Source organism: Accipiter gentilis, chromosome 5 (genome assembly GCF_929443795.1).
Source record: "Accipiter gentilis chromosome 5, bAccGen1.1, whole genome shotgun sequence".
In the NCBI taxonomy this organism is placed as follows: Eukaryota; Metazoa; Chordata; class Aves; order Accipitriformes; family Accipitridae; genus Astur; species Astur gentilis.
Genome location: NC_064884.1, coordinates 13,454,502 through 13,482,155, shown reverse-complemented (window position 1 = coordinate 13,482,155; position 27,654 = coordinate 13,454,502). Strand labels below are relative to the sequence as shown.

Genomic DNA, 27,654 nt, shown 5'->3' with positions numbered 1-27,654 from the left:
TCTTGGAGAAGCACTTGCCCAGTTCCAGCCAATTCAACCCACTTTTATTCTGCGCATTGTGACACATCCCTCCATCGCAAATACACCTTTCCATTCTTTGGCGCTGCACCCTCCCGACTGAACTTATTTTCTCTGACTAGTCTCACATCTCTCAATAACTGCAGCCTAAAAGCAACAACCCTTTGTACACCCAATGCGGCTCAAGGGCCTCGGAGTTAGAGGGTTGCAGTTAAACATGAAGGAGGTGGAGTCCCCTAACAGGCCCTCCTTGCTACAGCATGCCTGAGCGTGGCTTGCGTGGGTATTTCAGTCACGTCTACCAGTTTCACACCCAACATCCAGCACCCGACAGGAAGGCTTCCAGGACAGAAGGAGAAAACCTTTTAGCCATGGTCACTACGGAGTGGCTTCTATCTACGTAGCTACATGTTCCAACACCAATCGGTCTTAAAGTAGCCTTGTAGATGTTTCAAACTGACCCTAAAGTTAATATTTAACTTTTAAATCGCATTTCTGGTATCTTTACACCGGCTCTCACTTCCTGAAAGGGAGATATAGAGGTATTTCAGATACGGCTTTACCACTCTTTGTTCTTGAGGGTAGCTATCAACTTCCCCCGGCAGCCTTCAGCCGTGCCTCAGCCACCTCCCCCAGAAAGAGCCTTTTTCACGCCGCTACTTTCCACTGGCCGCTCCAGCCGCACGAGCAGCCGCCGGTCTGCGGTGGCCGCCGCCGCCGCCGCCGCCGCCAGACAAACGCTTCTGGCGAGTCAGCAAGCTTCGCCAGCCCTGCTGCGGAGAGAGGGGCCGCGGAGAACGACGCCGGCGGGCGGCTGCCGGCGAGGAGGGGAGGTGAGGACGGCGCTCCCCGCCGGCTTCTCCCTACCTGCCGGCACGGCGCTGCCCGCCGAGGGAAGGGAAGGGAAGGGAAGGGAAGGGAAGGGAAGGGAAGGGAAGGGAAGGGAAGGGAAGGGAAGGGAAGGGAAGGGAAGGGAAGGGAAGGGAAGGGAAGGGAAGGGAAGAAAGGAAGGGAAGAAAGGAAGGGAAGAAAGGAAGGGAAGAAAGGAAGGGAAGAAAGGAAGGGCCGCCTACCTCGGGGGTGCCGGCGGTGGGGCCGGGCCGGGCCGGGCGCCGCTCCTCCCCTCCCCGCCTCTCAGACGCCAGGTGGAGGCGAAGGGAGCGGGAGCCGGGCAGGGAGGCGAGGGACGGCGCTGCCATCGGAGGCCGTGAGTGAGCGAACGAGCGAGCGAGCGAGCGAGCGATCGCGGTCGGGAAGGGCTGTTCGCCGCCGGCGGGGAAGCGCGGGGCGGGGCGGGAGCGTGCGTGTGTCCCCGGGCGGGCGGGCAGCCGCGGAGGGGCCGGGGGAGGAACGCCGGGCGACCAGGTTACGATCATTGTTGTTGTTATTATTTTCCAGCGCTTGCAATCGCTGCGGTTTGATCCGCTCCCGGCCCCCCCCCCCCCCCCCCCCGCGGGGAACCTCCTCCCCGGGGTCACTCCAGCAGCGGCAGCCTGGCACTTACTTCCTCGAACGCCGGCTCTGCCCTCGGAGCCGGGCGGGAGGCAGCCTCTTCACCCCGTGCCTCCCTCCCAGCAGTTACCCTCTGGAAGGTGCCAGGGCGCTGCCTGACTTAGAAACAGTCAGAGAAGCACCATCCTCTGCCTTCCCCCCCTTTCCCTTACAGCGGACCTATTCCCGCTCTAGTACGAGTGACGCCCTCCTGCGTTTCCACACCAAGTTGGAAGTTGGGGGCTGCGAGGGCGAAAATGTAGGGAGAGCTCAATCTGCAGAGTAATCGCTGCTTTTTTATAGCTGTGTTGGCTAAAATGCTCCGCAGAAATACCGACTGGAGGCAGCGGTAGCCTGAAGACACGTTTCTGGCCTTTTTGATCTCCCTGTGCCAGGCCATACAGCTGCAACCCGCCTGGAGCCCAGGAATTGGGGCGCGTTCCCGGAGCAGATCCAGTCTTGGCCTGAAGGTTTTAAGACATGGGGCGTGCACAGCCTGCCCTGGCAGTTTGGGGTGGTTTGGGTTGTAAACACAATAGTCAGTTGCCCTCGTTGCTTAGCTTCACGCTTTTTCGAGACTAGGCTTTGTTTGTGTGGCGTGCTCTGATAGATTTACTAGTGTTTGTGTTTTCTTATCATCAAACTAAAACCTCCTGGTTTGAAGAGGAAGTGGGGAGGAGAGCAGCTTTAGGGAACGATGGAGTGCCAGGATTAGCTGCGCTGAGGCCATGGTTTTCTAAGCCAGCATGAACGAAGAAAGAGTTTCACCCACCCCTTGGGCTGCTCATTTTCACCCGTGTCAGCACAAGCATTTGTATGCAGAACTAGACCGGGAAGCTAAACCAAATTTTAAAAGGAAAAAAAAAAAAAAAATCCAGATCAGCTCCCAAATATTTCCACTGGCACAAGAAGGCAGATGAGACTGCTTCTTTTCTGTAACATTACCAGCTCATAGTGGACTAAGCATAGGAAAAAATATAGTTCTTCTGCCAGATTTCATACCTATGCTCCTGAAATGAAATCACCTAGTTCTCATGCTTAGGCCAGCTGTAGATTTATTTATTTTTAAAGCTGTTGTTGACGCTTAGGAGTGTGACTAGTGGCATTTTGACTCTTCTGAAGTGAGCATTTTTGTTTTGCTATGAATACAGTGCAATGATAACTGTTCTCTACACCTTGTACTGCCCTCGTGCTGAAAGCCTCATCTGCCCAGGAGACCATCTCGGGAGCTGTGTCTTGGACTCTGCGCCTTCAGGAGAGGCACAGCCCTTCCTCTCCACCAGGTAGCCCCTGGTCTAATGCATACCTAAGCTAGTATATCCACGTGGCACACAGCAGCACAAATTCAAAATCCCAGCTCTATCCCAGAGGCCTGAGAGCCACATTTGTTTTCCAGTGTCCAGCACAATGTCTTTCTTTACCAAGGCAAAACAAACAAACTCCTTGGATAAGGATCAATCCTTGTTGGTTTAGTAACTGTTTGGTGAAAAGGTGTAGGCTGGCACATCCAAGAACCTAATTAACAGTAGCATTTGTTCCTCGGTGTAAATGAGCCTCTTGGAGTCATATGATTATGAAGTTGCACTTTTCAGAGCGAGGGCTGTGTGTAAGTCATCATGATTTTAGAATTTCAGGGCAGACTCCCAGCACTGTTTTAGCGAAACTCCTTGGTAAGGTGATTTTCCCCTAAAGGGATGATTTTGAGCTGGACAGATTGTTTCATTTATATTGTCATTCATTTGAGGGGGGATCAATCTAATCTTTAACAGATACAATTTCATCGCCTTTACCTTTGGAATCACTTTTCCTTTTTAGTAGAATTTGTCATTACCACCATATTTCTATTATCCCTTTGATATCAAATTTTATATCGGTAGGATTGACACCAGGCATGGCCTAGGCCCAAAAGGAGCTCAAGGAACCAAGTCTACAGATTTTATAAGAACTCCACTGAAACAGTTAGATGACTTTGATTTATGTTGTACTCCATAATACAAATACTGCATGATACATAAGTTAACAAAGTATCAGAAGTCTTCCTGTTGAAATTCTTAAACCATAAGACATTAAGAAACATGAATAACACCTGAAAATCTGGGGAAGATTAAGCTGTAACAGGCTGGCTGTTCAGGTACAAGAACCTCCTTGCATCTCTGGAAGGGAACATCAGAATTAACACTGTACTGGGCTCTGCCCAGGAGTGGTATCTTTTGGCACTAAAAGCCTCTTTTATTATCTAATCAGTAACACAAAGGTTTGCTATTATAAATTGGGTAAATAGGTGAACTTAAATTTTCACCCTGTTTCTAGGCATGCTGTATTTAACCTTTAGCTTAATTTTACATTAGTGTAACCTAAGCTAGTCTGATCTTGTCCTGCAGTCAGTCCTAGAAAAGGTCGTTCCTTCTCTCACTCCTCACCTGTGACAACTGTCCTTGATTTTTCTGGTTTTGACCTAACTTTTAGGCTAAAGGTTTTAAATTACTAAATACTTCTTTTTGAAAGAACTACAAGTCTGTTAATGTTGTTACAGCCCCTCTAGCCTTCTTCATAAACAACTCCTAGTTATTTTTTGTGTTAGAAGCAGCCTGTGTACAGCACCTTTAACAGTCTCTGTCTGTGACTTGGGTTCTCAGGTGCTGCTGAAAGTCTGCAATAAACAGAAGTCATCCACTTTATTGCCTAAACTTCAACTGCAAAGGCTGGTTTCTTAGGGTTCAGTTTGACAGGACACTGAGTGCTAATCTGGTATCTTCTCTCATTGGTTACATATCACAAATCCTTCCTGCAGCATCAGTCACCTTATACCTACAAGCTCATTCTTCAGTAATTAGCAGAACTCTAGTGATGATAACCAAGGCTTCTACTTTGAGCATCTTCTCTGGTTTGGCTTGGCATGATTACTGTTTATCTGTCCTGGCAGGAGCCTGGTGGGATCTCAGACGATTCACCCTGCTGAGACAGGATACATGCCTACATCTCTGTGCAAGAAACTGCAGATACGTGCCTAGATATTGCTGGCAGAGAGCCATTAAAACTATTTGTCTCACCTCACCTCTACTCAGATAGGTAAAATTGCTCTCTGATTTTGGTCCCATGGGACCAAGCTGGCAGAACTCCGAGTGTAAAAGTTCATTTGCAGCAAAAATTACAGCTGTAAGTGTACGAGTCAATGAAATTCCTTTGTTCACTGGACAGATTGCCAAAACAGATCCCACCCACAACTGCAGGCTTTACAGTGTCCAGACTGACAGATTAGCACTGTATAGTGGGGAAAACCTGGGTAAAACTGGACTATCTCTACCCAACTGGAGACACTTGAGTTGGGAGGGCGGGGGTGTCAAATAAAACCAAAAAAATCCCACATGCCTATCTTGCAAGAGTAATCACAAGAGCAGAGTCTAGTTCAGAGGTAACAAGATTACATATCTGAAGTTCCAGCCAAGGCTACTGCGAAGTCTTGGCAGCGTGGATGTACTTTCAGACTATGGAGAAATTCATTTGTTTCGGAGAGTGGAGGGAAAAAATCCTTTTTGTTTGTTTGTCTTGGTTTTGTAGAGCTTACATAGACCTTTCCAAAATGATTTCCTCAAGTGAATATGGGTCTCACTCCTGGGAGCTCTTGGTGACAGTTGATCATCAACATGAAGAGGTACAAAAGGAATTTTTACTGCGGGTCACAGGGGACCTTCATATTGGAGGAGTGATGCTGAAATTAGTAGAACAAATCAGTGAGTAAAGACCTGTTTAATTTACACAGTGTTATTAAAATAATACATGCAGCTTTCCTTCTACAAAAAGAGGCTCCTGCCATTTTGAAATGGCACTGCCTCACTTACTTCTTTGTAACGGTACACCGAGCACATCGGTGCTGCAGACGCAGGGTTTTTATGTGGCCAGAACCCTTCCCTGTCTGTGCCTAAAACCCATATACTATCACAGTGCAAACAAAACTTTGGTTTGTTTTTGTCTTTCAGTTAGACAAATATAATTGGCCTAGACTAACTATTCGACTCCCTTTCCAGATAGACTTACAGGTGGCTAGTTTGTGGAGCAATAAAGGTAGCTGATGCCCTATTTATCCACCTGCAGCAAAGAGATGGGATTAGTTGGTACAAAGGCACTTCAAAAGTGACTGTTTCCTGTGCTATAGTGGCATTCTAGCCAAAATCTGAGCTATGTTATCCATTGCATATGTTCAGTAGGGAACAGCTGTGAAGAGCAGAGACTGGCCGAGCCAAAGATGCGAAATGAAAGGTTAAATGTCCTGTGTACAGTCACAGCAAGTCAGCGCTACAGGCAATAAGAGAATCTAGGTTTCTTTAACTCAAAGCCATCAAATGGAGCTGCGTCCCAAAATAATCCCCTGCACTCTGAGGCTGCAGAGTAATAGATACAGACAAGATAGTATGGTATTTGATTATTATATCAATGTCACAGGCTTTTCATATGCAACTCATTCTTCAAGAATTGGTTTTCTTCCTGGAATTCTTAAATCTAGAAGTCTTCAGTCACCAACGTCACACAGAAAGGCACCTGTCTGCTAGATTAGACTTGCCAAGTGGGAACACCATGAGCTTTGTACTACTATGCATTGCTCTAGAAATACACGATTTGTGGCAACAACAAAAAATGTCAAAAAAACCTCCATGAAACTTTAGTCTTTTTTACATAGCTTGAATTCAGACAAACAAGAAGAGAAAAACTGAACTATAATAAAACCCTTCAGCAAAATAGCATCAAGAAATCTAAAATCGGCAGTTTAATAATTTCAGAGTTCTTACTGCCAAGTGAAAGGTTTTGTTTTCAAACACGGATTTTGAAGGAAACAAAAGGGAGATGCACAAGATATTCTTTCCAAAAGGCTCCCATTCAACAGAAGGACATTTTTACACCAACACCCTTTGTGATGGAAAAGCTCTTACTTGGAGATAGTGGTTTTATCAAGGAATCTCTTTTCTAGCATTGAAGCAGGTAGTAAATCTGTGATACATTTCTACCAACATCTCTGTATACTTACACGCACAATTCAGCGAGCAAACCAATGGTAGCTGGAGTCCTCACTGGGTCAGAAGGCTAATTTTTCACAGTATTTTTATAATTAGTGTGAAAAGCTTTCTATATTAAATAATATTTAAAGCAAATCTGTAACTAAGCAATTTGTGTCAGCAGCTCTCTTGAGACACAATTTTTACCAAGAAACTCCAAAATAGGATAGGCCTCTACCGTGTTATAGACATGGTGAGGGATAGCCTCTACCTGGCAGAGCTAATGAGGAGGAACAAGAAATGATGCCGAAGACTGAAACAACTTGACCAAGATCACACAGAAACTTTACCTGCTACTGCACATCATTGGCATCTGGGAAGTCATCTAATCTTGGAATTCCCCATGAAACCGAGAGCAGCAATGCTTTATCTCTTTCCTTATGCATGTGCTTCTCATGCTGATTTAGTCAAGGTTTTGACACCTTTCAGTCAGGATTGCTTACTGTTCAAACATAATCAGAGAAAAGCTCGAAAACTCTTAATGTAAGTCATGAACAAAGTCTTCTATCTGTTCTTGATTCAGCAAGCCTTACTTTATCTGTATGTTTTCGAAGTACAAAATACACAAACATTTTTTACTTAAGCAAAACACAGGCAAGTCCATATTAGTGAAACAAGACAGTCATCTCTTGGCAGGCTTGTCTTCTCTGAGAAGTTTCTGTAGGCAACCCTTGTCAGTCCCTGGTCAGTCACACCAGCCTGCCCTCCTGCACAGGCTAATAAAAGATTTAACTGTACCATATCGCATCGTGCCCATTCTACCTCCCTTACAAGTTTCTACTTCTCTTACAAGTTTCTCCATCCTGTGTGGTAGAGAAGGTTATCATATTGGTTAGAGAGGTTGTTAACTATTTCCTGATTGTCACAGGGCTTACTCCCAAAACAATAATTCTTCTCCTCGATTATTTAAAGAATGTTGCCACTGTAAAGTTGTCCTAAGTGGGCTGCACTCAGGTGAACATCCATGTTCACAGCCACAGAGAAAAGCTGAGAACAGCCCTTAGCTGTTGTCACCAAGGCTTCAAGGGACTCACTGCTGGTTCTTAACGCTATAGAGACGAGCCGTTCAGTGGTGCTTCCCAGGAGACTGTGGAAGAACTTGTGCCCATCGGGTGCACACAAGGTTTTGCAGGAGGATTTTCAGCTTGCGCTGTCAAGTTGTGAAGTGGCTACCCTTGTTACTAGTCCATATACCAGCACAATCCAAGCAGCATTGGACCATGTATAGCACCAGATTCAGGAGAAGAACTGTCCCTACGGATATCTGCAAGACTAAGGTAGTGCCACAGTCAGCACCCAGGTTAACTCTTCAGAGAAAACAAAGTTAGTTCCCAGTGACTGCCACAAGTATTCAGCAAATGGGCTCTAGGTCTCAGAAACTTTAATGTAAATAAATTCCCCTGTTTGCAGAGCACTGTTTCCAAACCAGGTTTTTTGTATATTTGCTTCATAGTTTATTAATAACCATTTTGTATTTTCCTAGAAATATCACAAGATTGGTCAGACTATGCTCTTTGGTGGGAGCAAAAAAAATGTTGGCTTCTGAAAACCCACTGGACACTCGATAAATGCGGGGTGCAGGCAGATGCTAAGCTGTTCTTTACTACTCAGCACAAAATGCTGCGGCTTCGCTTGCCAAACATGAAGACTGTGAGACTGAAAGTTAGCTTCTCTTCTATGGTATTCAAAGCTGTCAGTGACATCTGTAAAATTCTCAGTAAGTAAAGCTAAATCCCCTCTGGCATCTAAGTTGGAGCATTTTGTTAGGTGACTTTGTTTTGATGTGAAGTCCTTACTCACAAAACTGTTTAGCTCAAGGAGAAATTTGATGGAGTTGACCCAAGATCAAAAGACAGATATTTTTGGTTTTTAGTATCCAGTGCATGTCAGTTATTCTCAGTTTTATGATAACTGATGCAAACAGTATCAGCAATGTGTCCCATGAGCTGCAGGAGTACTGGAGAGTCAAAGACCTGTTGACGGTTTTGTAGGGATCCTTGTCCTTGAGCGGGACTCAGTCCTGCTTATTCTACGCCATTGGCTAAGAGCTTCAGCTTACCAACCTCCTACACCAGCCTTCATCATAGGCAATTTTACTGGTGTCAACTGATTTATCACCTATTTTCACTAGCATTAATGATATTCAACTTGCCCTATCGGTTATATGTATTCACTTCAGAAGGAGCACGTTTTAAATATTCAAAACTTTTATATGCGCAAACCTCTTCAGACCAGGGCATACCTAACTACCTCACACAAGCCCATGAGTGTGTTGCAGCACTGAGTCCCCAAGTCTCTACTCTTTCCAATAATGGAGCACCTCCAAGTAGAGATGAGGTTTTGGAGCATGCCAGACCTGTGTGCCTGTGATCAACAGGAGTAAGTTGAGTCTCCAAACAGCCGTCAGAATCCCTTAGTTTTAGGGTAAAATGGGGATTAAAATCCTCATTTTAATTTAGATCTTCAAAGCTTAGCCCAGTAACACATTAATCTTCAGAAGGAATTTACCACCTTGTATTGACCACAATGCAGCTTTCAATTTCATCTTCTAGCAGTGGATTGTGAAAGGTATAGTATGTCTTTATTATACTTAACAGCTCTGATAAAATGATGCCATAATTGTTCAACTGACATTTGGCTGAATTAAGTATTTCTACCCACAGTTTTCTTCCAGACTGAGTCAGGACAGGAACCCTGTAACTTTCCTCATGAGTGAATACTGTCAAAAATGGTTTTGCTTACCCCAGGAAAAAAGTGTTTTTCAGAAACAAAGTGCCAGGTTTGCAACTGACAATACATGTCTGAATCAGTAGTGCATTATGAAATAGTATATAGCCAAGACAGAATCTTGTACGTGAAATATAGTGAATAATAAAAGGCATGAACTTCCAATACAGTGGTTCCATTTCTGTTCCTGCTTAATCATAAGTCAGACATTTCATTGGGGTTATTATGCTCAAAGGTGATTGCAGAGCCATTAGGGAGAAAGAGTTCTTCCCTGGTGTTCTAAAATACAGTTAGGCTTGCTACAAAAGCAGGCTTAAATCCTGTCAAAACTCACCCTTACAGCCCAAAGTCTTTGGCCTTGTTACTGAATTACTGGATTTTCCACGACTACTGCTTTCAACCTGCTAAAAATAAAATGCAGATTGCAACATGGAGCTTCCCCAAATGCTATTACCAACCATGGGCTTTTTTTGGATATAAACTGCTAAGTTTCAAATGTTTCATCTTGCTTCACTTCCCAAATTGCCATTGTAGATATTAGGCGGTCAGAAGAACTCTCTTTGTTGAAGCAATCAGAAGACATACTCAAAAAGAAAAAGAAAAAGGACAAGAACAGCAAAGAACCAGTTACGGAAGATATTTTAAACCTGTGTAATTCTCCAGTGAGTTCTGGATTATCAGGTAATGACAAATCAATATGATTTTCTTCTTCTGACTGAAAGTCAAAAAGAAGAAGAAATTCGTTTTTACACAATTAAAACCAGGGAGACCAGTTTGACGTAGGATGGTAGTCAGAGAGACACAGTTGGCCTGAAACTCGTGGCTTCAAGAAGTTACTGAAATCTCCAATATATCAATATTTTTCTGTTGTCTTTTAAAATGTTTTCCTTTCCATGGATATGAGAAAGGCCATACCAGAAAACAGGTGACCAGCTGCGGCCCTGCACACAGGATGTGCTGCTGGTCTTTGAAAATGTGAGACGAGTCTTAAAATATCCAATAAGTTTGGCAACCTGCAAGGAAAACAAGAAATAAAGGCTTGAGAGTATGTGTTTCCTATCTCCAATACAACTGAGATATCTCACAGAACAAGAAAGGGCACTTCTGTCCCTGAGGTCACTTCACCTGCGAAAGGACAAGGCCTGCTGTCAACAGCAGAGATAGGAGATTGTCTTGAAAGAAAAGGGTTGATCTTTTATGATGGAAAGTGGTAGACTGCCGAAGTCTGAAGGCAGTTTTCCCTGGAATAACACATTATTCTTTTAACTTGCAGGAAGTCCAGGTTTCTATAGTAAAACCATGACACCTGTTTATGATCCCATCAGTGGGACACCAGCTTCTTCTACAATTACTTGGTTCAGCGACAGTCCCTTGACTGAGCAGAACTGCAGCATCCTTGCCTTCAGTCATCCCAACTGTTCTCAGGAAACACTAGCGGAGATGTACCAGCCTCGGACTTTAGCTGACAAAGCCAAACTCAATGCAGGGTAAGATGCCTCTCTGAGATCGTTGTGAGCTGGCTTAACAAGGGTAGCATTAATCCAGCTTTTTAAGCGTAAAGCAGAATTTGAAAACAAACCCCTGATACACGGCTATATTCATACTTAAAAACATGCTTTGATCTAGGTTTTGTTTCAGAAATACTTACTCTTTTTAATCTTTTTTCCTTATACAACGTTCTTGTATTTAATTTAAATACAATTTAAATTTAAATTGTAACAAATTTAAATTTAAACAAATTTAAAATTTTGTTTTATAGTGATGAATGATGCAATTGTGCAGGCTCTGGACTAAATTCTGTTGTTAGATGAAGGCAAATCCAGTTTAGCACTGTGGGCACAGCTAAAGGACAGTTTGGATACCAAACACTAAAGGCTTTAAATTGACAGTAGAAATATACATGTGGATAAATTCAATGAAGCTCTAATGCATTACAAATAGGTGGCTTACTGAGTTATGCACAAGCAAACGTTGCTTATTGTTCACCAAAGAATAATACAGAGCACTAGGGGGTTTAGTGGTGCAAGTGTTTGAGAGGATTGTCTCTCTAGCATTAAAGTGTGGCTTGTAATTTTAAATCTGTGGAGTGTTTAACAGTGACTTCAATATTTTCATTGGATTTCACTGCAGAATAGAACTAGCTAGAATTATAAAACTGCAAATACGCAAATGAAAAGTGGAAGTTCTAAATATTACAGGCACACTTTTGCCCTGGCTTAAATGAACCTCCCATTTCTGGAGATCAAGAAGAAAGAATCTTCTTGGCATAGGTCACCCCACAACTAGTTACTGCTCAGTTTCTGGCATCTACTGCTGATGTTTTCAATAGTGCTGGAGAAAAATATAAGATTGCAGGTATTGTGTTTATACAATGAAAGTGGGAAATCCATATGAACGTTCCACCTTCTTGAGTTACATGAATTTTCCCCAGACTTGCAGAAATTAGAGCTATTTGTTCCCACTTTTGTGTTACAATTACATTAGAGCTCTGCAGGTGTGATAGTTTTTCCTGTACAGATGAATCTGTGGGTTGTTTTCTTCCACAGCTGGCTAGATTCATCTCGATCACTTATGGAACAAGGCATTCTGGAGGACGATCAACTTCTTTTACGCTTTAAATATTACACTTTCTTTGATTTGAATCCAAAAGTAAGAGCTTTGTTTTTATTGCTATTCATTGTTTGCCTGCTTTCATGTCAAGAAGCCATAGCACAAGGATACCGGATTTTAGCTAGGATTTGTTACAGGCCCTTCAGAGATCAAATTCAACTTCTTCCCCTCAGCTAAGGCTGCACTTTTCCCCTCTGGACACTGAATCACCATTCCTCACCTGAAATAAGATCTTAAGTATAACGATGAGATCTGACGAGCACCAGAAACAGTATCCAGATTTCCAGAGGGGCTGGCTTGCTTTCTGCCTCTCTTTTAACAAGAAAAACTAAGGGGAAAACAACTAAACCAACAGTATCCTAAATGCTGTAAAGGTATAAGCCCTATTTTTGAAAATGGACTTAAAAATTACATTTATGTTCCACTGCCCTTCACTGAGTATTAAGCTTTTCTGGGCTGAAGCCCTCAGAAGCACTCAGACATTTAAATTTGTTTCAATATGACTGGGTGATTAAATACCTTTGGAAAGTTCAGCAACAGTGTTTAAGTCCCATTTGAAACAAGACTTAGTCTTCAAAAATCACTTCAATGTTTTTCTCAGGTTGCCTCTCATTTGCCTTTATCGCCACTGCAAGTCAGTCATGGTGGTTGTGTTAAGCCAGTGTTTTTACGGCTGGGGTGATACATTTAGTGAAATTAAAGCACAATCATTGACCAGCGTAAATCAACAAGAGTTGAAACATGAATTTTAGATGATTTGGCCTTCATGTTGTTATTTTCTGTAAATTCTATAAAACTCTCTCATTTCAGGCATCTCAGATAAATAGAAGGGCACTTTCTAGTTCAGGTTGCGTGGTTTGGGGTGAAAAGCCATCCTCACTAAAATTCAAGTACGTGTCTCAACTTCAGCAGCACAAACATTTCCCTTCTCTGCCCCAGCCAGCCATGGAGCCATAGGACGAAATAACACAAAACAGCTTCAGGCAACTTAATAGCTCGCCAGCACTGGGAGAGGTCATGCTCCAAGGTTTACCCTCCCATCACCTACCTTTCGCCAGCTCTCGGGCTCAAATATTTTTGTGAGGCACTTCAGCTTAATAACCAAGTAGATAATAAGGAACAATCACTATCCAAAAAATGGATAGTGAATTAAAGCAGTTCACAGCAGGATCTGACAAATGTCAAGCCAGCGCAAAGATAGAGCCAGAACCGAAAAAAGCCAAGAGCAAAAGAGGGGAAGTAAGGAATATGAGTTTCTGTCTTTTGGCAGTAGCAAGCTGTTGAATGTCACGTTCTTATCAGCCATGTCACATTATTTTCACTCTCATAGTGTGGTTTCACATTTCAGTTAAACCAGCCCAAGGCCTACTACTACAAAAGGGGATGTCTTAATCTCCCCTTCTGCTTCAGCCAAGGACTCCTGATTAATTTTTGGTTGGATCAGCAAGCCACTGTGACCCTACACACAATCACATGAGCTAGCAGAAGAGAAGGATGGGAACATACAGCAGGGCAGAGGTGGCAGGAGGAAGGAAACAACCTTTATGGCTTCAGCCCTATGTTAATGTTAGATCAGCTGCACCTCATCGTGAATCTTCATCCTGATGGTTGTTAATGACCTATGTTGTTCTTTTTTGCTACAGTATGATGCAGTGCGAATAAACCAAATATATGAACAAGCCCGTTGGGCCATCCTGTTAGAAGAAATTGACTGCACAGAGGAAGAAATGTTGATCTTCGCTGCACTACAGGCATGTACTTGACCCAAGTTGCAAAACCTGTTTCTTCAGGAGGCAAGCACAAGCTAGGACAAGACTAGGATAGAGCCCAGGCCAATAGCTCTGCTTGGATTGGGGGTCTGCTATTTGAGTGAGAAACAATAAGCAGCATCCTTCAACTAAACCAACTAAATTCAGTAGCAGCTCACCATTATTCAAACTGAAACATACCATTGTGGAACCATTTACTAACATTATCTAAAGCAAACTGTAACCAGGATGTAACTTTGATACCAGTTAATTCTGAAGGGGATTACTATGAAGTTTTGCTTCCCATACTCACAACCATCCTGTCGCATAGTCTTCCTGAAAATTTCTCTAATACATAAATACATACGTTCACAACAGACCAAAAAAAAGCTATAGCACAATGTGAAGATAGGGAGGCTATGGAGTACATAGAAATTTAACATGACCTAGCGTGGCTTAGTCCCTGACTGTAGGTAATAAGGCACAAATGTTTCTTAATAATAAATTCCTTCCTTTTAAATGTAAATGGAGCTGCCAAAAAATTCACAGCCAGACACTGCAGAACACCACAGAACCTCGCTGCCAAGTTTCCACCTGATATGGATGGCACTTACAGCTGACAGTACTGGGGATGCAATGTTAGCACTCAGTCAGCCTTACAAAACAGGGACGATTATACAGTGAAGGACTAGAAACACTGGCAATCAAAATAGGAAACTGTTATCAGTAATTGCAGTGGAGATCATAGTGGACATACCTGCTTCCTTGTGAAAAACCCCGTGGTTCCATGCTGCAGAACTTTACGCAGCTGTCCAAGACCCAGAAGACCAAATGGCCTATTTTCAGATGCTGTGATTGTGTGTTGCTAATTGGTATATTGACTACTTGATATTGATATTTTATTTTAGTATCATGTAAGTAAGTTATCATTATCATCAGAGGCACAAGATTTCACCTGTGAATCAGAAGTAGATGAAGTAGAAGCTGCACTTTCTAATCTGGAAGTGACACTGGAAGGTGGAAACGCAAGTAACATTTTGGTAGGTCCTTTCGGATCCCAGAATTGCTTTCACTGTGTCAAATGCATTGACTCTGATGAGCCTACCTAGTTCCTGATTTTTTTACAGAGTTTCATTACAAAGTGCATTGTACTAAAATTATTCCTAATTGTTCCTACTAGGAGGACATCACAGACATCCCGAAACTTGCTGATAATCTCAGGCTAGTTAGGTGAGTTATTAAAACTAATAATAAAATATACAAACCAAAAAGCTTAAGCATACAAGAGATCTCTTGAGTTTTTCATTCTAGATCCTACAGTTCTAAATTAACAAATATACCAGATAGATCTAACTAGCCTAATATCATCCTCTTCAAATCTTTCTCTTACTGCTTCTGAGCAAGATTCTTAGCAAATCTTTCTAGCTCTTGGGGTGCTGGGGTAGCTATAATTACACTTATTAAAAGACCAGGCTCTTCATATTTCCTAGTGCTCATCAATCATCAACTCTAAACAAGAGAGTCTACAATTTTGTTTTCAATCACACTTTACTGTTTTTTTCCAATGAAAAACTAGAAAAAACTTTCAGCTCTCCCTGAGAGGAATTTCTGAAAGCAACCCTGGGGATTTATTTATATTTTTAAACAAAAGAAACAAACAAATTACCCCTTTCTAATCAAACACGGAATCTGTTTTATTCTAATATCAAAATGAGTTTTTGTGATCCCACTATAATATCTTGATTTATGGGTTTTTTAAATGACTGCAGTGACCTCAAGTCTGTAATGCCTTTTATCACGAAACAGTCTTTGTGTTTTAGAAAAATAAATATTTCTATTGCACAAATATTTATCAGATTCATTCTGTTAACAAATTGTACTTGTAGTCAGTGAACTGAAAATTGCACCTGAAAATTTTTAATTGTTGTTAACTGTTAAGAATTGTTAATTATTAATTTCCAATTTAGGAATTTTATTTGACATTCGAATTACTAAGGTGGCTTAAGATGAAAGGAAATTTAAGCCTTTTAAGTTCTGTCAGTTACTTGCCTCTAACAATGGAGTGTTTATTTTTCCTCAGCAGTACAGCAGTTTGCTTCTAAAAGCATTCAGCAGTTAGTTTTCATCATGAAAGATTTCCTATGTACATGATAAATCACTTACTAAACCTAAGACATTGTAGAAACTAGGTAAGGTGTAAAATATTTCTTTAAGGGAACAACATTTTGTTACTATAATTATTTGATTAATTGTAAACCTAAATGCAAAGCTCTGCATGTCGTAAACCTAAATGCAAAGCTCTGCATGTCATACTGCTGACTCTATTCATATAGTGAACTTTTATTCACATTTATTCACAGTAGGCACCACATTAGCACAGTAGTAAATACTGCTTTCAGGTGGGTGACAATATTGTGGAGAATTACAGTATTTTTTTTAAACCAACAAAAAGCTTTCAAAAAAGTTTTCAGCAACTTTTTTTTTGATAGAAAAATAATTTTAGTAGTCTAAAAAAATTATAGTCCCTTATTTTTGAAGAATGTCACTGTATTGGAAAATTAAAAATGTTTGCCAGTTTTGAAAATCCAAGGGTTTTTTTTTAATTTAAACATAAAAATCACCATTTTCTAGAAAGGATTCTAAACTAGGATTTCTAGAAAGCCTCTGGAGAAGGCAAGAGTGGGTATAATAAACTACTGTTTTCCAGCTAGCTGTCGATTCTTTGTACCATCATCTTAGGTTTAAAGGGAAGTACTAAACAGACAGTGGAATATTTTTTTTTCTTTTTTCTTCTTTTTAACTTCATTGTTGACCTTTGTAGCTAGTTGTGAAGTATTTCGCTACTAAAGTAGTGCTAATACCCCTGGTTTTCCCTCCTGAAATATACTGAACCTGGGATTTCATTTCCCCGTCCCTGTTCCACCCCCTGCCACCCGTGGCTTTGTTAGTGTATTCTTAGTAGAATTAATTATGATTTTTATCTCTTACTGAAGACAGGTGGGGCAGGCACAATGATTATGTCTGACTATTAGTATCTATCAGTTAATTCTCAATTCCAAAGCAGGTATTTTTAAATTTACTGTATGAAAGAAATCAGTTTGCATTAGCAAAGTATTGAAATTAAGTAAGATAATTAAAATGAGGATTTTATCCGTCTATATACCTGTGTGAGGAGCTGGAGTAACACTGCCCTAGTCGAAGAAGATGGCTTAAACTACTACCTTTTCTTGGAGTGCTACAGAACCTCTATAAACTTGGGTGCGATGTTGGTTCCAGGTGTTTGCCACCCCCCTCATTGACACAAGTATGAGTAACCCAACTAAAGCCATGTGTGTGACCTCAAAGCAATTTGAGATCCACAGTAATACTTGTGAGTGACTTAGCAATTTGTACATTTCCATACAAACAAATGTGATGGTTTTTTTTTCCTTTTAGGCCAAGGAAGCTGTCACTCAAAGCTATCAAGCCATATTGGTTTGTCTTTAAAGACACTTCAGTATCTTATTTTAAAAACAAGGAATCCGCACAAGGAGAACCTATTGAGAAACTAAACCTAAAAGGTAGGAATTTTCTTTTCCTTTCTTTCCTTTTTCTATTGCTTCGTGAACTGAATAAATCAAGAAATCCCTGCAAGACTCAGGAAGACAAGCATAGTAGCACTTACTCTTGGAACTTTTTTAGTTATTGAGACTCTTAAGCAGGCAGACCCCATCTGCAGAAGAAGCCTAAACAAAAAGGATTCAATAGCTTAGCCCAAATCAAGATTATCTGGACCTGGCTTTAAAATGCCATTTACTGCTGAATTCACTTAAAGATGAGTCAGATAGAGAATGTGATCTGTGTGACACTTTTATTTCCAAATATTTTTACTCTATGTTAAATAGTAGTACTCACCTCTGTCCTTGGCAAACACACACTGGTAGTAAAGGATTATGAATGATGCAGTGGGCAAGAATGCCATAGGTTGCATGTATATACTGCTGTGCAGGGACAGCTCCAAGACCTTCTTTGGGCCTTGCTCATTTCGTGTGTGGGGATTTCCATAGCTACAACCAGCTTTAGGTACTTCTGGAGTAGAAACGCCGGGTGTACACAGAGCAAACACCAGCACCATATATAGCCTCCATCTACATCTACTCCTGTAGGGACATCATTTGTTCAGCGTCAGGGAAACAGTGATGCCCAGGATTCATCCTAGAAGAAACTTTTGAAATATAAAGAAGGTTGACCCCTGTGAACAAATGGCTCTGCATACCTATCTGCATATCCTCAGTAGGTCAGATAAATGCATGGTAAAACTAGCCAGGGTGGCTGGAACCTCACCAAGTAGCCCACAGCCTTGGTGTCCCTTGACACAAAAGGGAACTGTAGGCATCCTCGACTCCAGCTGAATCCAGAAGGCCTGTAACACCACCATCAGCATGAAATACCAAGTCCCAGAGTTCTCTGGGATCCCTGAACTGGCCAGCTCCATTGTAGATGTCACATACATCCCACTGGCAGTACTAAGTTTCTTCTGCAAATAGAGTCCAGGCTTTCAAGTCAGTTAGGGTAAAATTCCCAAAAGTGCCTATCTTATCAGTTCCTCTCTATTTTAAGTGTTAAGCGTTTCCTAAGATCAGGCTGAGGTTTTGAGAGCACTTGCATCCTTTTTCTTCCACATTGACTAATATGCTCTTTCAGCTCAGAGCATTCATCACCGTGGCAAGCCAACCAGGCAGTGAACCAGAACAGAAACCTTTCATTAGGCCTCAGCTTCACAAGTCTTGGCCCTTGATCTCAAAGAAAAACAACCATTAAATACTGTTCTTTAGTATTAATCAGTACTTAAAGTTAGTGATGTAGTAATTAAATAAATTCATTTATTTCTGATTCTCTGTGATCTAGGATGTGAAGTTGTACCAGATGTAAATGTTGCAGCGAAGAAGTTTGGAATCAAATTACTAATTCCTGTTGCTGATGGCATGAATGAAGTATATTTACGATGTGATAATGTGAGTAATCAGACAAGGGAAAGTTTGTATTCCAGACTGATTGGCAGACTATCTAGAAGACCAATTGCCCTGTTCTAGAATTTGTATAGAAAAATAAGGATGCTGCAGAGACTTTATTATCTACGTTTAGTAAAATTTAAGAATGATATGGTGTTCTAACAAATACTTAATGGTTGAGGGAATAAAAGGACAATAATTCTGTGTTTATCATCAGTTTCCAAGTAAAGCTGCTGGAAAGAAAAAAAGAACAAACAATCAAAAAAGTGAAAACAGGTTAGAGTATTTTGTTCCAGTGGTTTCAGAGGACTAAGGTTTGGGCTTTGTTCTCTTCTTTTTTCTTAATTAGAACTCTCCCCATTCAGATGAGGGTAGTGTGATAAGGATCTCACATGAGTTTTCTATTTCAGTTTATTTCATTTGTATTGAAAAGTATAAATCCAAATTGTGTAAAAATGTTCTTTAGGTGGAAAATAGTCATGCAATAAAATTTCCAAAAGACTCTATTCCAAAGTACTGGATTTCTTTGAAAATTTAAAACCTAACTATTCTGCAAAGGCAGTCCTGTAGGTGGAACTAGCCCAATCAGGGAAGAACAATAGTACTATAGTAATTACACATCCACACAAATTACGCGGAATAACTCCAGAGTGGTTTTATCGTGCAGTGAAAGGTGCATAAGCAGTAACAATCTTCATAAATTGTTTGTCCGAAAACATCAAACAATTGTCTTTGTTGCAGGAGAATCAATATGCTCAGTGGATGGCTGCTTGCGTTTTAGCCTCAAAAGGCAAAACAATGGCCGATAGCTCTTATCATCCTGAGGTCCACAAGATCCTTTCATTTCTAAAGATGAAGAACTGGACCATGTCTTCTCAGGCTGTCTCTGATCCAGAAAGCATAGATATGAAACCAGAATGCTTCGTCTCACTACGTTATACCAAAAAATACAAGTCTAAGCAGGTATCCTGAGCTTGATGGTTGCGTATGGGTGGTTCCAGTGACTGCTTAGGGGTGAGGCTGGATCGAAGCAGCAGTTGGAAACCATACAGTAGAATCATCTTGCAGTACTCATTTGTCCCTTTGCAAGAGGCCTTTTCTTTAAACGGAACACAGGGGCAGGTCTCTCGGCACTTCTTCCAAGTACTCCTACATCCACACCGCCTCCTAAGTCACTCATCGTGTTCTCCTCCTGATAACGCTGTCCCTGAAAGTCTCTTCAGAGTAATAAAGGAAGGTTTTTAAGGACAGGAAGTTACTGTCTGCATCTTAAACAGTGTCTTCCTGTCCTCTTGGCCTGGGTGCCTCTCCTTCCTCTCCACCTAATTCCTTGTCCACTGCTTTTGCTGCAAAAGAGTTCAGCCCACCCATCCTCAGGACACAGTCTCCAGAGCAGTATACTGGAGCTTGACCCAGTGCAGCACAAACCTGGACCTGAGACCTTGCAGTACAAACCTGGACCTGAGACCTTGCAATACTGTTCTGCCCTTGTAGCTCGTAGCTCAGGATCTGTCCCCAAGTGCTCTCTGCAGTACATCTGCATCAACAGTGACGACTAAGTGTCTGAATGTGGCATCAGAGCTAATGATATTTGATTTAGTGAAAGCAAGGGTATTTTTGTTCTCCAGTCAACTGAAACGTTTTTCTCTTCCTGTGTTTCTCAGTTGGCTGCTCGTATTCTGGAAGCCCACCAAAACGTATCCCAGATGACCCTAGTGGAGGCCAAGCTGCGTTTTATTCAAGCATGGCAGTCCCTCCCCGAGTTTGGCTTATCCTACTACATTGTAAGGTAATCACACTGTTACAGCAATGTCAAGCTGCCATAACATGTTCACGCTCAGTGAGTTGCAGGAAGTTCTTTGACTCCCTGTTCTAGAAACACTCTCTATTTTTTCCCCCACAGACCTTTTTTAATTCGAGTAAATTCCATACTGCTGGTTTTTTCTATAGCAGTAGCACTCAGTAGCTCCACTTCTGGAGTGAGACTCTCCACTATGTCTGCCTTCATACAGACCTGTTGGGTTTTGCCTGAACTAACATATCACTGGGATTAAACCCTTATTGACATAAACTCACTAAAATGTAAAAAATCCATGTCTTGTTGGTGTCCTCAGGTTTGCAGTATATTTGTTCATTCCAACTCTTGCTCGCTGGATTGATCAGATTTTACAATCAGATTTTTTGGATTTTGGATCAGATTTTATGATAAATTGGATCAGACTTTGTGATAAAAAGCTTTTTGCTGAGCATAATTTCTTCAGCATTTCATTAAGAAACAGCAAACACGATCCCTTTTTTTAGGTGAATCTGGAAAAGCAGTAAGCACAAGAAAGGTCCTGTTGCGTTCACAGCAGTTTCCCTGGACACTTACCTTGAATATGGCAGGGTTCTGACGTGCATTCTTTCTTCTTGACAAAACACCAAAAAACTGAAAAGTACTGACACAACCATACTTGGAGGCACCTTCCTTAATTTGTGCTTAACACCTCTTCCAGGGCTACTTAGGAATCATCGGTGGTATAAATTGAACCAGCTGGGAACCATTCTCGGGCACAGAGTCCAGCTGGCATAGAACAGCCCACATCTGTACTATTAAACTCTCTGACTTCCCAAAACCCAGTAGCCTCATGTGAACTACCAGATCATGTTGGTCCTTGCATGTCCCAGCTCCTGAGCTGTACCTGGGAGTCATCTGAGAGAGCACTGCTTGGTTGCTGCCAGAATTCTGCCTAGGACTCTTCTAGCAATTGAACAGAATACAAGTTCAGTGCCCAGGAATGTTCCCTGTTGCTATTTAATTTACTAACAAAAATATAGATGTTTTGCCCTATCTGTCAGCACTAATTCTGTTAAACAAACAAAGCCGACACCTAAACTGCATCTTGTAGCATGAGCAAAACACCTTGTGGCGATTTTCTACAAACTGATGAGCAGTATCTCAGTCAGGGGCATTAAGGCACAAATTTGGTCCAGGTCACATTCTTTCCCGAAGGGCCAGCTGCATCTAAGGAGAGAAGGTTCAGCAACAGGATCAAAAATATTGGCAATATTAACAGGAGACAGATGAGATTTCTTCTCTCTTTCAGCATGAAGGTAGAGGAAGGTGGTTTCTTTCCCAGAGTAATCTTTTCCTAGCTATTTCCAACTCAGAACTTTCTGTCCCCTGAAAGTTCTGATTCTTTTATATTTATTTTTCATCTCTAATCAGAAGAAAGTTGAAATGTTAAAATGGCTGAATATTTTTGTAATGTGATGTATATTCAGAAACATGCATATATCACTAACAGTTTTTTCAGTAAGTTAATAGCAATACATAATATAAAATATTAAATATATTTTGATATGCTTATATAATTTAGGTGAACATAACTAGAAGAACATGTTTCAACATCAGTGAAATGAAGCAAGGAAAATTATTGTTGACACTTTTCCAGTAAAAATATAATCAAATTCATGCATTTTGGCAGAACAGTAATTTTTAGCAGAAAACAATGAATTGGAAAGATTTCAGCCAGATCTACCTGCCTGATTCTTTTACATCTTATACCATGGTTCACCAGCCTACATTTTTGCTTTATAACAAATACAGTTCTAAAGAAGGGTCCAAGCTCTCCTCAATCCCAGGCTGTTGTGACTTCTCCCACATTTTCTGCACTTTCAGAGGAGGGCAGGTGAAACATTTCTCTAGAAATTATTGCAAACCAGATCTGCTCAAAGGTTTGGGGTTTTTTTCAGGTTTAAAGGAAGCAAAAAGGATGATGTGCTTGGAGTGTCCTATAACAGGCTGATACGAATAGATATAGCCACAGGAGATCCTATCACAACATGGAGGTTCTCCAACATGAAGCAGTGGAATGTGAACTGGGAAATACGCCAGGTAAAACTGGAACGGCTCTCTGCATTCAGTCATTACATTTCAGACACTGGAGGATGCTTTCAGAAAATCTTTTCAAGCCTCAGAGCAAAAAGATTTTGAATGTGTTGTGACATGTTATTAAATAAGCTGTCTAAAATTTTTCTTAATGGAGTCTGTAGTCAAAATTCAGAAAGGAAAATATCTCCAGTTTAAAAGGTTCCTACCAAGCTTATTCTTTATAAGTTGCCCTTGATTTTGATGGGGTGAAATACTCAAAGGTAAATTCCAACCCATTATGTTTACTGCTCTGTCACAGTAAAAATCTCATTTTAATTCTCTGTATAGTGTAGCTCATGCACCATCCTCCAAATTGTGGTGATTCAGTGTCTATTAGAGACTGAGGATACAGGAACCCAGTTTGTCTTTCAAATCCCAAACTGAGATTGCAAGGCCAGGGTGCAAGCTCCTCTGTGTCAGTATGCGGTCCTGAGAAAGAAGCTCCGTTGTGTGATTTATACCATGATTCTCCTGACCCTGATGAAGGCTGCTCGGTGCAGCCAGCTGTTGCCCAGCAGTCCACTGGAGAGTTTGGGTTTGAAAGCTTGAAGCAAGCTCTGTAAATTGTAGATTTCTGGGGTGGAATTAGCGTGACCTGATGTAAATTCAAGCAGCCTGGAAACTGCTTCAGCTTATACAGTTTTCCACATCCACCTGCAGGAGCCAGGAGAGATCAGATACAATCCCTAATACTCTCCTGCAGTAGTCCCTGTGCCAGAGCCTGTAATGCTGGGGCAAGCTGTTAGGCTTGCTTTAAATCCCTCCCAAAGAAGGCACAATCCACAGTTAGCAATTAACCCCAGTTTGCTGGGTTTCAGAATTGACAGTAGCTGGAAATAAAAACTTGGCCCCCAAAAGCAGATTTAAGGTCAGCATGTAACAATGAAGAGTATTAAACATTATTGGTTAAGGGTACAAAGAGTCAGGAGTGACATTCCTGCTCTTCTCAGTGTTCACTTTATACGCCATTAGAAAAACTAGTTAAAAGCACGGTTTTGTTGCCTGTCTAAACAAGCAACAAGATTTTGACCACAAGAGGGCCCTGCCGTAGTAGAAAATTAAGAAACAGGCAGCCAAACACTCAACATCCTCCAGATCCAGAAATCTTTACAGCTTTTGCTCAGCAGACACAGGTTCTGCTTTATCACAGCATTTGTGGTCCAGCTGTGCTCTCCTGCTTGCTCTTTTTCCCCAGATGCAGCCTATCTCTGTTTCTGATTTTGCCGTATGTGTTTTCTTTAGGTTGCAATTGAGTTTGATCAGAATGTATCTATCGCTTTCACGTGTCTGAGCGCAGACTGCAAAATCATCCATGAGTATATTGGGGGCTACATCTTCTTGTCCACCCGCTCCAAGGACCATAATGAAACACTGGATGAAGATCTGTTCCATAAATTAACTGGAGGTCAGGAATGAGGTGAAGTAAACTCTCTTCCCTCTGCCTGCTTCTCCCTACAGCTAAGAAGACCAGAGATTAAACAAAAATCTCTCTGATAATTGCTGACTAAAAATGTTGTACATGTCAATCCATCTTGTAATATTACTGGACTATTTACAGTTTTTGTGAAATATTGAAGCCAAGGTCACTGGATGCAGTATGGCAACTCCATAATCAACATTAAGAAAATTAAATGGTCTTTATTTTCCTTTTGTACAGCCAGAAGTTTTTTAATAAACAGTGTCTAGCCACTGGGCATTTCTGAATCTAGTATTTTTAATTACAACAATCTGTTTAAGCATCCAGAACAAGTAACTTGAGGATACTGTACAGCAAATTTTTTATCTGTTACAGCTCTGCAACTCCCACTGTTGAACTGGCCATTGTTAGAAAGGCCAGTATTTAGCAGAACTAAAGCTGAATAAATATGTATTTCAAAGCTACATTACTTGTCTAACACTTGCACTGGGAACAGAAAACATTCCATCAGTGTTTCGAAGTCCTACAGACTGAGCTATCGCAACCCAAGTAGTGATTACACAACTGTTCAAAAATGGAGCACCTGTGTCTACCTTCATCCATTTAAGCAATTCCCTTACAGCCATAGAAGCTACCAGACACCTAAAACAAAGCATTAATCTTGGCAAAACTGGATTCAAAACATTGATCTTTTGAGGAACTTTGTTAATTACCAGGTTGAAAAAAATGCTTTAGGTACTATTTAAAATTATTTGCTTGTTAAAAAGGCCTCTGAGTGTAGGCCTTTCTATTTCCTGTCTGTTACTCTGTTTCACTGTGACATCTAACAAAACTAAACTAAATTTGTTCATGAATGAGGAGCTGAAATGCCTGTAGAAATTATCTTACTCATGTATGTAATGCAGAATACAAACAGATTACTCAGTGATACTGTGCCTGAGGAACAGACCAGCTCTGCCTGCTGGAGGGAGCCACACATATCCACCAAGTTGAAAGAAATTTGGTTCTACCCTGCAATGTGTAGTGATTGGTAAAGCAAGGAGAGAATGCAGCTAGGAGGATTCCTGAAACTGCTGGACAAACCAAAACTGGTTTCACATATCTGAAGAAATACAATGGACAGGTGTTGTCATATCATCAAGAGATGTTGCAGAAATTACTGCATAATTCATAAATGTCACTGGGACTGGATAGCCCTGATTTTTCTGTCGTGTCCTCTGCTTTTCTCCAGTGCCTGTCAGTAGGCTGCAGTGGAATCACTCCCAATTTGTGCCAGTTTAAACAAACAATAGCTTTACATTTTGCAAAAGAAAGAGCCAATACAGCCTGCTTCCCAGTCCTCTGTATTTCCCTCTCCTCAGCACTGTTTACACAGGGGCTGAGGGACCATCCAGTTTTTCTTCAGTCTGAGAAATGCCTATAACAGATAGTCCAAGTCCAAACACTTGCAATATTTAAAACCTGCCGAAGGGTGCCATGGGAGAGCTGAATGCATATCTTAGTGCCAGCACTTCTTCCACACACAGCCTTCTTCCAGACTCAGCCTCCACCTAGACTTTGCAGTCAGGATCGTGACCATGCCTGCATTAGAGCCCCTTATTCAGCAATGACAAGACTCCCATAAATTGTTCATCGGGAACCCCAGCCCCATGCTTGCCACTCTTGGAGCAGAGCTTGTCACACAACTTTCAATGTAGTTCTCGTTAGCAGAGTGCGTGGCTCATTTTACTGCTAAACAAACATGCCTACTTGCAGTCCAAGTTGTCTGGACTGGGATTTCAGAGAAACTATCAAATATTTCCATTTTCTTTCCTGCCCCTCCCTTAGTCTCACTCCATGTGTCACTGTCTTTCAAGTAAAGAATTCCTGCTGCTCTGCAAGGAAGAGCTCTGCCAGCTCATCCTGGCTGGCTGTAAGCCCCACCCTTTATCATTTTAGCTTTAAGGGAATGATCCCTTGCTGCTGTCCTCTCTCCACATTTTTTTAGATCATTAGCTGTCTTTTCTCCTTGCTGTACTCACCTTGCAAGGCTTTTCCATGATAGTTAGGCAACACTTAGGAAAGAAATCTGGTTTTATCCAGCTGCTTTCAGCACTGCATGTGACTGTAGCTCCGCTTCCTACAAGCAGTCCCTGGAGAGGTCAGAACGGGAAGGCACGACCCAGGGCACTCCTGCACCTCCACAATTCCAGGCTGGATAGGGTCGGCAGCTCCTAAGGGGAGGCCTGCACCAGCCTGCTCTGCCTGGCACTTGTACCAGCCCAGCTAAGGGCCAGCCACAGCATCTCGAGTCATCTTTCATCCCACCCCGCGTCACCCAGCATGTCCCAGCCAGATTCCAGACGTTACCCTTAATGGGCATGAGGTACCACACCCTCCCTTACTCATGCGATAGCCTGCTTAGACTTGGCTTTCCCTTGTTTGTACCACCTGGATTATACATAGGGTTAAAGACCATAGGCTCCGTGGTCTGGAGCAACGGAGTTACTAATTACACAGTGCCAGATGTGTGAGATGTTTTAGAGAGAGTGAAAGCAGGACAAGGGCGTCTGCCCTGAAATTTCACAATGCAGAGACAAAAGCCTGGACAGGAATGTTGTTCAGATGATAACAAAAACCTTTAGGAAACTAATACCTCGGTTCAGCTGCAACCCTATTCTGCCCATCGTGCTTAATTAAACCAAAGTCAGGTCAGGGTAAAACACTACCGAAGTCAGATGGCTGCTGTCTGTTCTTACTTACAACAAATTCCGTAGGGGATTTCACCGCTGCCTTCAGCATGCGTTACTGCAGCGGACAACACTCCCCCCCCCCCCCCCCTAGTTTTCTGAAACTTCAGGCTAAATAATCCTGTTCTTGCATTCTCTCCCTGTTCTCTGTAGGAAAATGTCTTGCTTGTGCTTGCTCTGTGGACTGACCTGCAAAATACTTCTTTTCTTTTGTTGGCTTTAAAAGCCATTCTCCAGATTTTTTCAGGATATTTTCGTCCTTAACCATCACTTGGATCACGGCCAGTGAGAAACATTCATCTCTTAAACTTTACAGCCTGGTACCATCCTCACCTTCTCCTGCTCTCCCCATGCTTCTGCTTATCTTGGTGTCACTAAGGAATGCAGGGCTCATCCCTAGCATTCCTGCAGGCAGAGGGGGTTTGTGCAGCACTGAATCAGCCCCGGGGAGGGGGTGTCTGGTTCAGCTCTTTGTGCATCATCCATGTGAAAAGGCTGACAAAAACGTCTGCCTTTACTAAACGTTCCCCCAGGTTGCCACTGGAACTCTTAGAAAAGTAGAAAAAAAGAGAGGAATAAACTGAAGAAACGCAGCTACATGAGAACAGGCCAAAGTGACTCACAAAGGGGAAATCTCTGCCTGCTGCTACCAGATGATTTCAAAGAAACTGGTGAGAGCGCGCTGCTGTCTGCCCTGGGAAACTTTCACCAGTATCTGGGCAACTGTTTGAGATGTAGTACCATAGCAGTAAAGTTCCAGATGATTAGAGTTTGCAGCTAGGCAAAGAGCTGGGAAAATACAAAGCCTGCTTCAAAAACTAGGCATCCAAAAAGCAGAGACAAAGGTGGAAGATAGAAATAACAAAAGCTCATTTTCCAAAGGTGCTCTGCTTCTTTCAAGAGGTTCGTATCACTCGGAAATCAAGGCCTCTGGGCAAAGACTCCACCTCCCTTCCACCTTC

The 27,654-nt window shown here is 41.9% G+C and overlaps 1 protein-coding gene across 4 annotated transcripts; it reads left to right on the top strand.

Moving 5' to 3' along the window:
- Nucleotides 1-1,186: 1,186 nt before the first annotated feature.
- On the top strand, nt 1,187-24,240 carry FERMT1 (FERM domain containing kindlin 1). Of its 4 annotated transcripts, XM_049800338.1 has the most exons (16): nt 1,187-1,225; nt 2,661-2,792; nt 5,068-5,240; nt 8,041-8,274; nt 9,819-9,965; nt 10,558-10,771; nt 11,831-11,933; nt 13,538-13,645; nt 14,551-14,682; nt 14,823-14,872; nt 17,078-17,202; nt 18,530-18,636; nt 19,375-19,596; nt 20,298-20,422; nt 22,369-22,510; nt 23,789-24,240. In XM_049800338.1, the coding sequence occupies exons 2-16, from the start codon at nt 2,665-2,667 to the stop codon at nt 23,960-23,962; spliced, it is 2,184 nt and encodes a 727-aa protein (XP_049656295.1). In that variant the 5' UTR covers nt 1,187-1,225; nt 2,661-2,664; the 3' UTR covers nt 23,963-24,240. The 4 variants fall into 4 exon arrangements, with proteins under 4 accessions (XP_049656295.1, XP_049656297.1, XP_049656299.1 ...); XM_049800340.1 differs by lacking the exon at nt 2,661-2,792 and having other exon boundaries at nt 1,193-1,225; XM_049800342.1 differs by lacking the exons at nt 1,187-1,225; nt 5,068-5,240 and having other exon boundaries at nt 2,751-2,792.
- Nucleotides 24,241-27,654: the final 3,414 nt, after the last annotated feature.

Coding starts and splice junctions, on each gene's coding strand:
- FERMT1 (XM_049800338.1), top strand. CDS start 2,665: ATGATAACTGTTCTCTACACCTTGTACTGCCCTCGTGCTGAAAGCCTC. Junction 2,793..5,067: donor CAGCCCTTCCTCTCCACCAG/GTAGCCCCTGGT, acceptor TTGGTTTTGTAG/AGCTTACATAGACCTTTCCA. Junction 10,772..11,830: donor AAAGCCAAACTCAATGCAGG/GTAAGATGCCTC, acceptor TTTCTTCCACAG/CTGGCTAGATTCATCTCGAT.